At 35.1% G+C, this 14,950-nt stretch overlaps 1 protein-coding gene across 1 annotated transcript; it reads left to right on the forward strand.

Annotated features, from left to right (window-relative positions):
- The first annotated feature begins 10,558 nt into the window (after positions 1 to 10,558).
- LOC141597132 (cation/calcium exchanger 4-like) lies at positions 10,559 to 12,809 on the forward strand. The gene has a single exon (XM_074417485.1). The coding sequence runs from the start codon at positions 10,852 to 10,854 to the stop codon at positions 12,658 to 12,660; it is 1,809 nt and encodes a 602-aa protein (XP_074273586.1). The 5' UTR covers positions 10,559 to 10,851; the 3' UTR covers positions 12,661 to 12,809.
- Positions 12,810 to 14,950: the final 2,141 nt, after the last annotated feature.

Below are 14,950 nucleotides of genomic sequence, written 5' to 3' on the forward strand. Positions count from 1 at the left end.
CCTTACATTGTTTGTTCAACTTATTAGTAAAGGGTACAGCCTAAGCTAAACAACACTCTAATGAACCATAATAATTATAAATAAAGTTTGTATTTAATAACTACAATCAAGTACAATCGCAGTAATTATGTCCGTCTCAATCCTTACTTCTATGGTATTTCGAATCAGCTACCAATCTAAAACTCCATCAAGGGTCACCTCACCTTACATTACTTTCCATGGTATTAGCAAAAGGTACAGCCTAACCCCAACCCCACCCTAATCAAGCATAACAATTTCACAAATAAACAAGTACAATCCTACAACTTAGGTACATCTCAAACCAAATCATTCTGACAATTATACTTACCTACTAAGCTAAACACGTTTTCATTGCTAAACAACACAGTGAACCATACTCCCTACCATCAGTCCTTAGTTTTTCACAAAATTTGAGGTCTGATCATCCCCTATGGCCCGCAGTCAGACACACAACTGCCCTTTTTTTTTAAATAATTGGAATTCCGCATCCCTAAATGTCAATTAAAGCGTATACCTAAATTGTTATACGTAAACTAAAGCGTAGTTATATTATTCCGCGTCATTAAAACGTACAACCAATTGCATTTGACTAAGCACTAACCCAGCAAAAATTACAAGGCCACCAGGTTTCCATACCTTAAATATAAGCTTTGATTACTAAAAATTAAATGCAATATTGCAAACTTTAAATTAGCCACCTAAACAAAATTCTAAACCGCTAAAGGGCACACCAATTAGTCACCGGCCACCCAAACAAACACGATTAAGATTTCATTTCAAACACAAAAATGACAACTGTAATACATCCTTCAAAATTAACCGATGACCCCAGGAACCTTTAGTAAAGCATAAACCTCATGCCTAATAAGTTAACCTAATTGAAATATCTTTTTATCTTTCACATTACTGTTAAATAGATCGGGTAACTATCTCACTCACAAAGAATGCTAATACCAATACACTTATATATTGGTAAACAAAACGTTTCTTGTTTGCAGATCGTTGTGACTTCTTTGCAAATCGTTGTTACGAAGTAAATTTAAATATAGAGTTTATCGCAAATGGACCTGTTTAAGTCAATAGTAGCCAATGTTTATGAAAAAACTGCATTCATTAGTGATTTTTTGTTAAAACACAAAACGGTTGCTAAAACGGCTTTTCTTTGCAAATCGTTGTTACAAAGTTAATTTAAAGATATAGTTGATTGCAAATGAACCTGTTTCAATCAATATTCATGAATAAGCTAAATTCATTAGAGAAACCTACCCTTTTTTAAAAAACAAAAGGCTGAATTTACTTATACTGAATATAAGGTGTAAGCTATAGATAAATTACTGAATTGCTGAATAGAAACGTAATTTGGGCCGCATGGTAAAAGGCCATGTACGTGCAAATCAAAAGGCGGTATTCAATTGTACACTCACCGCAGCACACCGAAAAGAAAGGCCCAATCAAACCAAAGCAAACAGCCCAACCCAAAAGTGTGGCACTATTCATCATTGGAGTTACTATTCATCAGTGAATAGTAACATGGGGGATATACATTTTTGATAAGGTGTAAGATACCCCAGATATGCTAATAAGTTGTACATACTTCTCTATTATCATACACTTACTTCTTTACATTTCATAACACATTATCAACACGAGCCTCTATACAATATCAACAATTGATTGCCGGGAATATTATTCATCGTTTTTAAGTACTGGATCTTCTTCTCTTATATCTGATTCTTATATTATAAATGAGGCCAACTTAATTTGTAAGTCGTTTTAACTATTTTTACTATTGAGTTTTATAATCACGGTCTAATTTACATTTATATTATTTGAGAATTTGCGAATCATGTTATACCTTGACTGATACGGGCGAGATACGTTTTCGTAAATTGTGATGTGATCATAGTAGGTGTATGGCTAAGTGCTTAGTTTGATGCCTTTAATTAATTTATTGATGGTCAAGATATATGCTTTACCAATCTATTGCTTAATAATCATGTTTTACCCACTAAAACCATTTAACACAGGATTAGTTTGTTGTTTTTCAAAGGATGATCTTGCGCATAGTGAATTGTTCATATATAAGTTAAAGCTCTGGTCTTTATTATGAAATTATCAAATTCCTGAGGCCAATTTTGTTCTCAAGTAGGGTATAGCTCTGTTTACCACTTTTTGTCAATTACGGTATGTTGTTGTTTGCCGAGTTCGCTACTACTTCGAGTCGATGTGCACGTAAGTTGCATTTTATGTCACTGCATGTCAAATTTGCTCTGACAATTATTATTGATTGAATAATTATTCTTGTACAATATGAATTGAATATGATTAATCAGTGTGCACTTATTCTTGCTTACATTTATCAATGGTTTATGGGTTTTGTCTTGGCTTACCATGTTACGTCATGTATTATGTTAAGTTTTTGCCCAATTTTCTCTGCTCATAAAATTTTGATCAACCATCCCACACATATCTGATTTCTCTATTTTTCTGTGTGAAATCGGTGTAATTTATATTTCTATATTTGTTACGTATGACGTGGTCTATGCATAATAATTTATTACTAATGGTATATATATATATATATATATATATATATATATATATATATATATATATATATATATATATATATATATATATATATCACTACTACAAATACACGCTATAACAACGGTCAAAAACCGTTGTTGTATAAAAAAGCGGACGTTGTTAAAGCGTCCGTAGTAAAAAGGTTTTAACAACGGTTGGTTTTCTTAAGGAAACCGTTGTTAAAAATATTAACAACGGTTTTAAGTATAAAAACCCGTTGTGGAAAGTGTGACTCAATTTTGGGGGGAAAGTTATAACAACGGGTTTTAATATACAAAACCGTTGTTATAACTAAAGACAACGGGTTGTTTGTAAATAACCGTTGTTGTTTGTTCTTAAAAAAAAAAAAATTAAATTAAATATTACTAGATGCATGCATAATTACGGCCCGTTAGAATTCCGATGCATGCATTATTACTGACATCACTGTACATATGAACGGATAATATGGAATGAGAAGGGTTAGTAATAAGATTTGAAGCAGCATTATTGAGAGATATGATGATGATTATGGCACAACTTCCTAACATATATATTAATTAAAAAACAACTCAACCCACACATTGCTTAGTATAAATACATTGCATTATCTCAACTAACATTTCCATTATCTCAATATATTCATCTCCAAACCCTAACTGCTAAAACAAACTCTACTTAATCTTTCAAAACAAACTCCAAAAACTCCAACAAAATGAATGATTTCATCCTTAAGACTCTTACCATGATCGAGAACAACAACAGCTTCATTCGCCGGTTCCTCCATATTGAGGAAAGTTTCAGGAGCTACCTTGCGGATGCTCGATCCGCACCGAAGCACGCCAAAGAAGATGGCTTGACGGAGGCGACGATTGCGGCTATATGACGATATAGCAATCCGCCGAACGGAACCTCCAAATAGCCAAGGAGGAGAGGACGGATACGATAGAGCAGAATCAGATCCTCTATGAAAATATAAGAATTGCATTTTTATATATGTAATTTTTTTTTTTAATTTATGTATTTATAAATATATATATATATATATATAGAGAGAGAGAGAGAGAGAAAAGATCATTTGAGTCCTCCTCTTACCTTTGAGTCCATGAGTCTCATTGTGAGCCTTTGGATGGAGAAGATGAATGGTTGAGATTGGAAGCAAAAAAAGGAGGATTAATGCATAATTAAACACTCCCCCTCTCTACTTTACTAATCTACACTAATCAATTATTAATCTACTATATAACATTTATTTTTCCACCTACTTCTCTCTCATTCACACAATTCATTTCTCATTTTCTCTACTCCCTCTCTAAAAACCAAATTAATTCAAAATCAAAATAAATAAAAACCCTAAATCTATCTTCCACCACCCACTGCCACTCCCACCATCACTATCCCACCCGACATTACCACCCACAACCCACGCACCCACCAGCCCGACACCAACCCTATGCACCCCCCACGCACCCACCAGCCCGACACCAACCCCATGCACCCACCACACCGCTCCCTTCCACCTCGCACCACCAACACAACCAACTATGAACCCAAACCCAAACCAACCACCCACCACCGCACTCTACACCCGATTCCGACTCGCCCCTTCTACCACCTCTGTCACCCCACCTGCACCCCACGCACCCACCTTATGGCCGTCTTTGAAAAACTAACCCGCCTTATCTCCGCCACCGAAGCCTCCCTTTCCGCCACCCTCTTCAACTCGCCTCCGTTCCAATCCTTCACCGTCTTTATTCTAGAAGTTCGACTGGTGGTGTTATTGTTCTTTTCTTGTTTTTTTGGTTTTATTTTCCCTTCTTTTCCCACCTTTTTCGTTTTCAGATCTGTCAATTTTTTTTTTTTTTTTTTTTTTTTTTTTTTTTTTTTTTTTTTTTAAACTTAGTGGCCTGGGGTAGTGGGAATGTTATAGTTATAGTTATTGTTTTGTTTTCTTTGCTCTTTCTTCTCCTTGTTTTCACGATCAGTCAATTCGATTTTTTTCATTTTTATTTAATTGTTTTAACAAATCCATCTTTCAGGCTGGTTGATTGAAAAACGAGTATTAGATCTAACATTTTTACCAGTATTAGATCTAACATTTAATATTTTTTTTTTAATTGTGATGAGGGCAGTGGAAGTTTTAGATCTCGTTTAGTTTTGTTTTAATAAAAGTCGATTTTTTAGATCGTAAAAGTCGATTTTTTAAGTTTTAGATCGAAAAAAAAAGATCTCATGTTTAATTTTGTGAGATCTTTTAATTTTAATCTTAGATATATTTAAAATGTCGTCTCCTCATTTTTCTTCAATTATTGTTATATTAGATCGTTTTATTTTAGTCTTAGATCTAATAAATAGATCTAAGGTTATTTGTTGATTTTCATCTTAGATGTGCATTTTTTCTCTTAGAATTACTCTGTTTTCTCGCTAGAATTACTCTTTTTTTCGTTGAAATTACACTTTTTTCTACTAGAATTACAATTACTTTTTTTTTTGCTACAATTACTCTTTTTTTCGCTAGAATTACTCTTTTTTGGTTGGAATTACGCTTTTTTTAATCTTAAAATTACACTTTTTTTCTACTAGAATTACAATTACACCTTTTTTGCTATAATTACACTTTTTGGCTAGAATTACTCTTTTTTCTGCTAGAATAACACTTTTTTCGACTAAAATAACACTTTTTTCGGCTAAAATTACACTTTTAGTTGTTAGAATTACACTTTTTTCTGTGAAAATTATACTTTTTTTTGCTAGAATAACACTTTTTTCGGCTAAAATTACACTTTTAGTTGTTAGAATTACACCTTTTTCTGTTAAAATTACACTTTTTTTGCTAGAATAACACATTTTTCGGCTAAAATTACACTTTTTGTTGTTAGAATTACACTTTTTTCTGTTAAAATTATACTTTTTTTTTGCTAGAATTACACTTTTTTCTGCTAAAATTACATTTTTTGTTGTTAGATTTACACTTTTTGTTGTTAGAATTACACTATTTTCTGTTAGAATTACACTTAACTCTATTGGACTAATGTTACACTCTCATTGGACTTGGTCATATTCTCATATTCTCATTGGACTAATGTTACATTCTCAATGGACTAAAATTACATTCTCGGGATTTGAAATTATACTTTTCGGACTAAAATTACACTTCTCTCGGACTAAAATTACATTCTCCTTGACTAAAAATAACAATCTCATTGACCGAAATTACACTTACCCGGACTAAAATAACACTTTTTGTCATTAAAATAACACTCGTAAAATGCTAAATTACAATAACTTGTGATAAAATGACAAAAATTCAAAATATTATTCGTTAAAATCACTCGGAAAAGATTAAAGTTAAACTTGTAAAACGCTAAATTCTCGAAAATATTCCTTAAAATTACACTTTTTGCTGTTAGAATTACACTCGTAAAATCCTAAAATGTCGAAAACTTGTCTCGAAAAAAAAAAAAAAAAAAAAACAAATAAATAAAAACTTGTCTCGAAAAAAAAAAAAAAAAAAAACGAAAAAACCGAAACAGGAAAAATGTTAACAAAATTTTCATAAACTTTGAAGTATAAGACAAAATATGGTGTTAATTGTGTATGATAATGAATTAGTGAATGTATTATTAAAACTAGAGAGAGAAGTGAATTCATTAGTGTTAAGTGTGTTTTTTGCTTTCAATCTAAACCTTCGACCATACATGATCCAAGGGTTGTGGGAGGGACTTATGGACTCAAAAAAAAAAAGGGACTTAGAAGAACTTTGCTCTCTCTCTCTCTCTCTATATATATATATATATATATATATATATATATATATATATATATATATATATATATATATATTAATTATGTTTATCTTGCTTCTTCATCTTGCTTCTTCATTGTTTTACTAACTAATTATGCGAACAATACTTAAACAAATAACATAATGGTCGATAAAAACACATACATGCAAAAGAAATAAATAGAAAAAGAAAATAATGACGATGAAACTAAAGGATTTACGAGATTTACGATAAATACGAACGTAAGAGACGATGAAATCAACAGTGACGGCGAGAAGATAAAGCGACGATGAGAAAGAGAGAAAGAGAGAAAGAGAGTGTGTGTTTTGTGTTTGTTTGTCTGCTGTGTTTGTGTTTGTGTATTAAGGGTTGTGTTTTGTGGTGCAGCAGACTTACATTTGTGTGGTTTATAGTATGGAAGGTATTGACAACGGTTATTAAACAACAACCGTTGTGAAATATGTTTTAACAACGGTTGTAAAAAAACACCCGTTGTTAAATAAGTTTTAACAACGGGTTTCAAAAATAACCGTTGTGATTACTTTTCACTAACTTTGCGCCAATTTTGCGCCAAATTATTAACAACGGTTGTGCATGTGTGACCCGTTGTTAAAACTAATAACAACGGTTTTTATAACCATACCCGTTGTAATTGATTTTAGTAAAATTCGCGCCATACATTCTACAACGTCTATTGTGATTTTCGTGAATAATCGTTGTTAAAGGGGCGTTGTAGTTGCCTGGATTTGTAGTAGTGTGTGTATATATATCCACCTAAATAATTGAGTCCCTAAGTCCTAATCTAAGCCATTAGATCTTGTAAGATTGATGATTGAGATTTGAAACTTCAAAGCAAATTTTGAAATGAAACTTTAATGTTTTATAAGTGAAACTTTAATCTATTATTGTAACTTTAATTCTCTACAATTGAAACTTTAATCTTTTATGATCATTTTGTATATAAAATTTAAATTTATGTTATATAATGTAATTTTATTATAAAAATTTAAATTTTTACTGATTTAATAGTGAAACTTTAATGTTTTACGAGTAAAATTTTAATACTTAAAAATGAAACTTTATATTTTTTTAGGTTATTTTTCAATATAAAAATTTGAAATTTTGTAATAATGAAATTCTGACTAAAATTTATGAAATTTTATTGATTTTAGAGTGAAACTTTAATGTTCAACGAGTGAAACTTTAATACTTAAAGGTGAAACTTTAGTTTTTCTAGGTTATTTTTCAATATAAAAAATTAAATTTATATAATAATATATGTTACTAAATTTTATGTAATTTCACTAATTTAAGATTGAAACTTTAATATTTCACGAGTGAAACTTTAATACTTAAATGTGAAACTTTAATTTTTTTGAAGTTATTTTCTAATATAAATTTTTTTTATGTATCACCGATTTATGAATTTACGTAATTTTAGTCCTTTACGATTATAATTTTAGTCTATATCAATGTAACTTTAGTACTTTACGGATGTAAAGTTAGTCCAAATTAGCGTAATTTTAGTCGATATTAGCATAATTTTAGTCCATATTCACGTAACTTTAGTCCTTCACCAACGACAACGACAACCAACACCCACCAAGTCCCCGTGCAACCAACACCACGCACCACCAGATCTGAAAAAAAAAAAGAATGTAGAAGGCAACGCACCACCACAACAGCCCCACATATGACCCGCCACAAACAACAGCCACAACCGCCAACACCCACCACCCCACACGACTTCCCCGCCTCCACAACACCATTAAGATCCGCCACCGCTGCCGATAGAAGAAAATCGTAAAAACGAAAAAAACGACTTACCCATCCAACCCACACCCCACGGCCACCACCACAACCATGCCCTCCACAACCACGCACACAGAATTGGGAAAAAAGAATAAATAAAATAAAAAGAGAGAAAGGAGAAACGGGAAGGAGGAGCGGCAGAAGGAGGCGGGGAAAACAGGCGGACGGAAAATACCACGACATACACCATGACCCACCACAACCGCAACCAACAAAGACGACCAAAAACCACCACCTAACACCAACCACGACAACATCCAACAACAGCACGGCCGTCGCATCACCCTCCCTGTCGCCATTTTTTGTCTTTTTTAATTAATTTACAAAACCAAATGAAACTTCTACACCATTTTTGTGTGTAGAACTGAGATTTACGAAACAAAAAAAAACAGAGAAGAGAAGGGGAGAGCGGCGGGTTGTTGTCGTGGTGGCGTCATGAACATCATAGGAGGTGGCAGCGTAGGTGGTGGCGGCGCCATGGGCAGGTAGAGGTGTTTGAGAGAGATGAGAGAGAGAAGTTGAGAGATTTGTGGGTGACTGAAATGAGAAATTAGGGTTTTGAGTCCTCTTTTATATCTCACCCTTTTATTTTGTTTTAATCCTAGTAATTCATTTTTTCAGATCTAAGGGCTGAGATTTGGACTTACGGACTCACTTAAGGAGAGTGGACATATATATATATATATATATATATATATATATATATATATATATATATATATATATATATAAATAATCATCGAAGTTGTATTGCTTCTATATTTCAGTAATTTGTTTAATTTTTTAAAAGGAAAATGATGAAGAGCGACTATTATGATTAAATTAATGGCAACATATATGATATAAAATTCTAGATCTGGTCAATTGCATGTAAATATTTCTTGATTACATGTCGTTTGATTGCGTTTAGTGCTCAATTACATGTCTTGTTTTCAAATCTATGATTTTATTCAATTGCCAATGTTTAGCTATTGGCCTTCTTGCTGTTGATTTGTTATCAAAGCACGTAATCTTTGGCCATTGTTTCTGGTTATTACTAACTGTGGTACCCCTATGCACTGTATGGATAATTTATAACATTGTATAGATTTTCGAATTTTTGGAGATTTAGATGAATGGTCAACAAGTTTTCAAAGAGGGCATATCATATAATTTTGGGTCTGGAGTTCCAAAAGAAATTTAAAGTCTTAAAGGTGTATAATAATTTACACCGTCTCATCAACATAATATAATCATATTGTTTAAGTGTAAGTGGCCAGAAGTGCACATGTAAATGCTAGTGGTCAGAAGTTCAAAGCTACGATTTTATGAACCACATTTGAGTTTCAAATGGATAAAGAGGTCACTATTCAGTCAAATTTATTTGTGGATAATAATCAGTTTGTAACAATAAACGTTGTGGATAATAATCAGTTTGCAACAATAAACGTTGTGGATAATAATCAGTTTGCAACAATAAACGTTCGGGTCGTTTTATACTAAGTCGGGTCAATTCGGGTTCGGGTCAAGTTCGGGTCTTGAGTTCGAGTGTCGGGTCGGGTCATTGGGGGGTCAGTTTTGCAGGTCTAGTCTTGTTTAAGATAACATTATTTCTCTTAAGTTTAAAACGAGTCAAATATCACCCCATATAGAAAAGCTTGGAACGAATAGTCCCGTCTTAAACAAGAATTTGTGTTTTAAAATAGAGTCCATTTTTGAAATAATGGTCAAAAATAAAATATTTGTCGTTTTGGGTCGGTTTTGAAAATATTTGTCAAAATGGTATCCACGTAGGCTCGGGATTTCTAGACCTGAAACACGCCACTACTAATGGCGTGTTTTGTGAAGGAAACACGCCATTAGCAGTGACGTGTCTTTACAACAATTTTTTCCTCAACTGACTGAACTTTAAAAAAAAAAAAAAAAATTACATAAGACACGCCATAGGGAGTGGCGTGTTTCCCCTCCGAAACCAGCCATTCCCAATGGCGTATTTGTTTTAGTCCATTTTTTAATGAAGTTTCTTTCCCTACTCATTATAAACACGCATTGGTAGTGGCGTGTTTTAGGTCCAGAAATCCCGAGCCTACGTGGACACCATTTTGACAAATATTTTCAAAACCGACCCAAACGACAAATATTTTATTTTTAACCATTATTTCGAAAATGGATGCTTTAAAATAACGTTTATGTGAAATTTTCTGTTGCCCAAAAAAAAATAAAAAATAAAATAACGTTTATGTGAAAGTATCTCTAACCCTGCTGTCCTACCACAACCATTCCTGATTCTTTGAAATTTGCTACGTACATATATTCATGTCGGCCTTGCAATGATACGCGGCTAAGATTAACACATGGATGCATATCATTGGTACAGATTTATGAGTGGACTAAGTTTACTCTACTCCATTTTTATATAGTTCTCCTATAAATACTCCCACTAACACACTACTAAACTAAACTTCCTATTCTCTAGGAATTTTTCTTAACTGTCTTTAATTCCCACATTTCTAACAATTATAACCTACTTGAATAACATGTTTTAAGTTTAAGACGGATATTCCCGTCTTAAACAAGAATTTTTGTTTCTGATATTCATTTCCGTTTGTTTTACTCTCTTGTCCCTTCACTCATTCACTCACTTTTTAACAGGTTCAATCTTTTCTAGTCTCCTACAGTTTTTGTGATGAGAAATCCTCGATTTCGGGTTCTGTTTAGTATAATATCTATCATAGTAATGTTCACATTGTTGTATGATTCTTCATTAGCTGAAAAAAGAAGTGTGAGAAGTATGTTTCATGTGTATAGGGTGAAACTGAAACATAGAAGAAATATGCAAGAATTGCATGAAACTTCATCAGATGATAAGGGTATTAAGTTAATGGATTTACAAGTATGTCCTGAATTCTATGAACATGAAGGTTATAAAAACAAATGTGATTATTTAATTGCTAATCCAGATTGTACTTCAGATGGGTTTTTCAATTACATCAAATTTTTCTACTGTAATTGTCAAAATTACAGTTTCTTAGGTTACTTTGTTCTTGGTTCATGGCTTGTTGTACTGTTCTATTTACTAGGAAGCACAGCATCTAATTACTTCTGTTGTTCACTCGAGACATTTTCAAATCTGCTTAAAATGTCACCCACTATTGCAGGGGTGACATTACTCCCTTTAGGAAATGGAGCATCTGATGTATTTGCAAGTATTGCTGCGTTCATGGGAACGGGTTCAGGCGATGTTGGCCTAAATGGTGTTCTTGGTGCTGATGTTTTCATAACTTGTATTGTTGTCGGAGTTGTTTGTCTTAGTATCGCCAAAAAGAAGGTCCAAATCGATAAGAAATGCTTCATTAGGGACGTTTGCTTCCTTCTCTTCACCATATCCTGTCTTACATTGATTATAGTTATCGGGAAGGTGACGCTTTTGGGTGCAATAGCTTTTCTCTCCATATATGTTTGTTATGTTGTATTTGTTGCCTTTACTGAGGTATGGAGGAAAAAGGGCAGCGTTTCAAAATCGGACAGTTTTGACCTATTCCTTCCTCTTGTGGGAAATCCCATTTCCGATGAAAATGAATGGGATGAGGAAGAGCAATCCAAGGCCCCATTAGTTGGTCCGAATCCCAGTGACCTTCCTGATTCAATTTGTATGAACAATCTTCGTCTGCCTGTGTGGGGTTGGTTTAATGAGGAACAGCAATCCAAGTTTTCATTTTCAAACCTGTGCTGGTTACTTGAGATGCCATTAAACGTTCCTAGAAGACTAACAATCCCGATCATTGAAGAGGATCGGTGGTCTAAAATGTACGCGATTGCAAGTGCATTCTTAGCCCCGGTGCTTTTGGCTTTTCTGTGGAACACCAGGGAGAACACAGATCCATTCAGTGGGAAAATCGCGTACTTCATAGGCTCTGGTACTGGATTCATTCTCAGTGTTCTTGCTTCTGTTTACACAAAAACCGATCACCCGCCTCGTAGATTCTTATTCCCATGGATAATTGGTGGATTCTTCATGAGTATCATCTGGTTTTACATAGTTGCAGATGAGCTGGTTTCTTTGCTGGTTTCATTAGGTACAATATTGGGTATCAATCCATCAATGTTGGCCTTAACAATATTGGCATGGGGAAACTCGATGAATGATCTAATGTCAAACTCATCATTTGCAATGAACGACAGTAAAGGAGTACAGATCGCAATGTCAGGATGTTATGCAGGTCCAATGTTCAACACATTAATAGGATTGGGAGTTTCTTTAGTGCTTGGAGCCTGGTCTACAGGTTCCGAACCATATTTGGTACCTCAAGACGCTGGTTTGTTCTTGACAATTGGGTTTCTCACAGCCGGCCTCATCTATGCGCTCATTGTATTGCCTCAAAATGATATGCGGCCGAATAAGGTTTTGGGTATCGGTCTCATTGTTATTTATGTCGTGTTTCTTTCGATTAGGATTAGTATGGCTGTTGGTTTTGGTTCACTTGACAGCTTGTAAGTTTCAGGCTACTAATTATGTATGCATTCATGATGTATATACTATATAATTCTATGGTTGTATAAATTTTCCTCTTTGTATTGAATTTCTGATGCTAAACAGTTGGAATCAATTGCATATTTACAGATTGGTTCACTTCCAGAATAGAGTAACTAACTTGCCTTTACTTTGAGAAATGATGATAAATTAGTTCAATAATTCTTTTGTGAGATCGTCTCACACTGTCGGACAAAAAAAATATCCATTTATTAGCACTAATTGAGCAACTAATTTATTTTAGAATTTGTGAAATTAGTTATGTAAGAAATGATACAGAGTAATCAATTAATTATAAATTGACAGTGAGGTTAAAGTGACTAATTTAATGTTACAAGTAGATCACCATAGGTAAGATTAAGGTATATACAGTACGGAGTAATAATTAACAAAATCTGTGTGTAACCTTAAAGGCACTACTACAAACATTATTGGTAATTTTATGATATGAAGATGGAACATTTTAAACTCTTCTAAGAAATGTTATCATTTTTTTTTTTTTGAGGAAAACACCCACCGGGGTATCACTATATTAACGATAGATCAAAAACTACAGCATTGTTTACGATCTGTGGTAAGTTATCCGTCCAGACCGTCTTACCGATAATTCTAGGAACAACATGAGCTAAGGAATGAGCTACACAGTTATTAATTCTACTAGTATGCGACCAAACAACTGAATTAAAAGAACTACTTAAGACAAGAATATCATCTATAATTAAAGAGAACTCGCTCCTTCCGCTACGCTTGCCCTCTAGAGCCTCTACTACCTGCAAACAATCACTCTCGAGCACCACATCCTGTACGCCACGATCCATAGCTTCTTGAAGCCCGTCTAGCACTGCTACCGCTTTCGCAATATGGGGGTCCCAGCTCTGTTCGCGCACCACCGCCATTCCCCAAACAACTTCACCATTTCGATCCCTGCATACCGCTCCCGTACTAACCCCTTCCCCTTGTTTTACCCCTGCATCAACATTGATCTTGACATACCCAACTGGCGCAGGCTTCCAACCTTCACTTCCCCTACTCCCTTCCTCCTCACGTCTTCCCTTCACGGCTTCACTCCCCCTTTGCTTCCGTAGTCATCTCGCCATTCCGCATCCTCACACGCCACATCTCGTACCCTCTTGATGATCTTCTCAGGGTCAACTGCTGCGTCCTCAAAAATTACCTTATTCCTATGCTCCCAAATTGCCCAACACTCAATCATAAACATCCCATAATTCCCCCTCTCCATCTCCTCCCACAGCATCTCAATCCATCCCCGAATGCTATCCGGCCTCCCCTCCTCCTCCCCAAACAGACCCAAAACCTCCCAAACCCAACCTGCAACTCGACACTCACGGCAAAGATGAAGGCTTGACTCATGAAAATTATGACACAAAGGACAAGAAGAAGACTCACCTCCGATCCGAGCAGCAATGTTTGCTTTTGTCGCAAGAGCTTCGTTACACAGCTGCCAAAAGAAAAGCTTAACACTGGGCCAAACCGGAACCTGCCACATCCTATTCCACAGCCATCTTTCCCTTTCCCTAGCCGACGTCTCAGCCCAATCAATCGCTTCCCCTGCTAGCAATTTATACGCCGATTTCACCGTATATAAACCATCCTTTTCTAATCCCCAATACCATAAATCATCAGCATCATTCGAACTCAGCCGAATGTTAGTAATTCTCTCCCTTTCAAATGGCAAAAAAAGATTGGTGATTTTTACCATATCCCACCCACCCTGGTTCGGTTGTATCAGCTCAGCCACCCTCATTGTTTCGTTGCCAAAACTACACGGGGTAATGATCTTACCCGTCTGAGACTTCGGTATCCACGCATCTCCCCACACCAACGTGTCCCTCCCATTGCCTATCCTTTTTCTCAATCCCTTCTCAAGCACCCCCCTTGCCTCTAAGATGCCTTGCCAAGTGTAGCTAGGGTAGTGTCCCAACGCAGCCTCCATAAACTTCCCTTGCGGATAATATCGAGCTTGCATAAGGCGTGCCCAAAGACTTTCAGGACATGATACGAGCCTCCAAGCTTGTTTCGCTAGCAAAGCAAGGTTAAAAAAACGGAAATCCCGGAATCCCAAACCTCCTTCCCCCTTCGCCCGTGTCAATTTCCTCCAAGCCACCCACGTCATTCCTCTCTTCTCCTCACCATGGCCCCACCAAAATCGAGATATCATCGTTCTAAGCTCATCGCAAAAGTTCGCCGGAATTTTAAACACACTCATCACATAGGTAGGGAGTGAATTGGCCAC

This window comes from Silene latifolia, chromosome 8 (genome assembly GCF_048544455.1).
Source record: "Silene latifolia isolate original U9 population chromosome 8, ASM4854445v1, whole genome shotgun sequence".
In the NCBI taxonomy this organism is placed as follows: Eukaryota; Viridiplantae; Streptophyta; class Magnoliopsida; order Caryophyllales; family Caryophyllaceae; genus Silene; species Silene latifolia.

Bases quoted from the DNA above. Each gene is read 5' to 3' on its own strand.
- LOC141597132 (XM_074417485.1), top strand. From the start codon at position 10,852: ATGAGAAATCCTCGATTTCGGGTTCTGTTTAGTATAATATCTATCATA.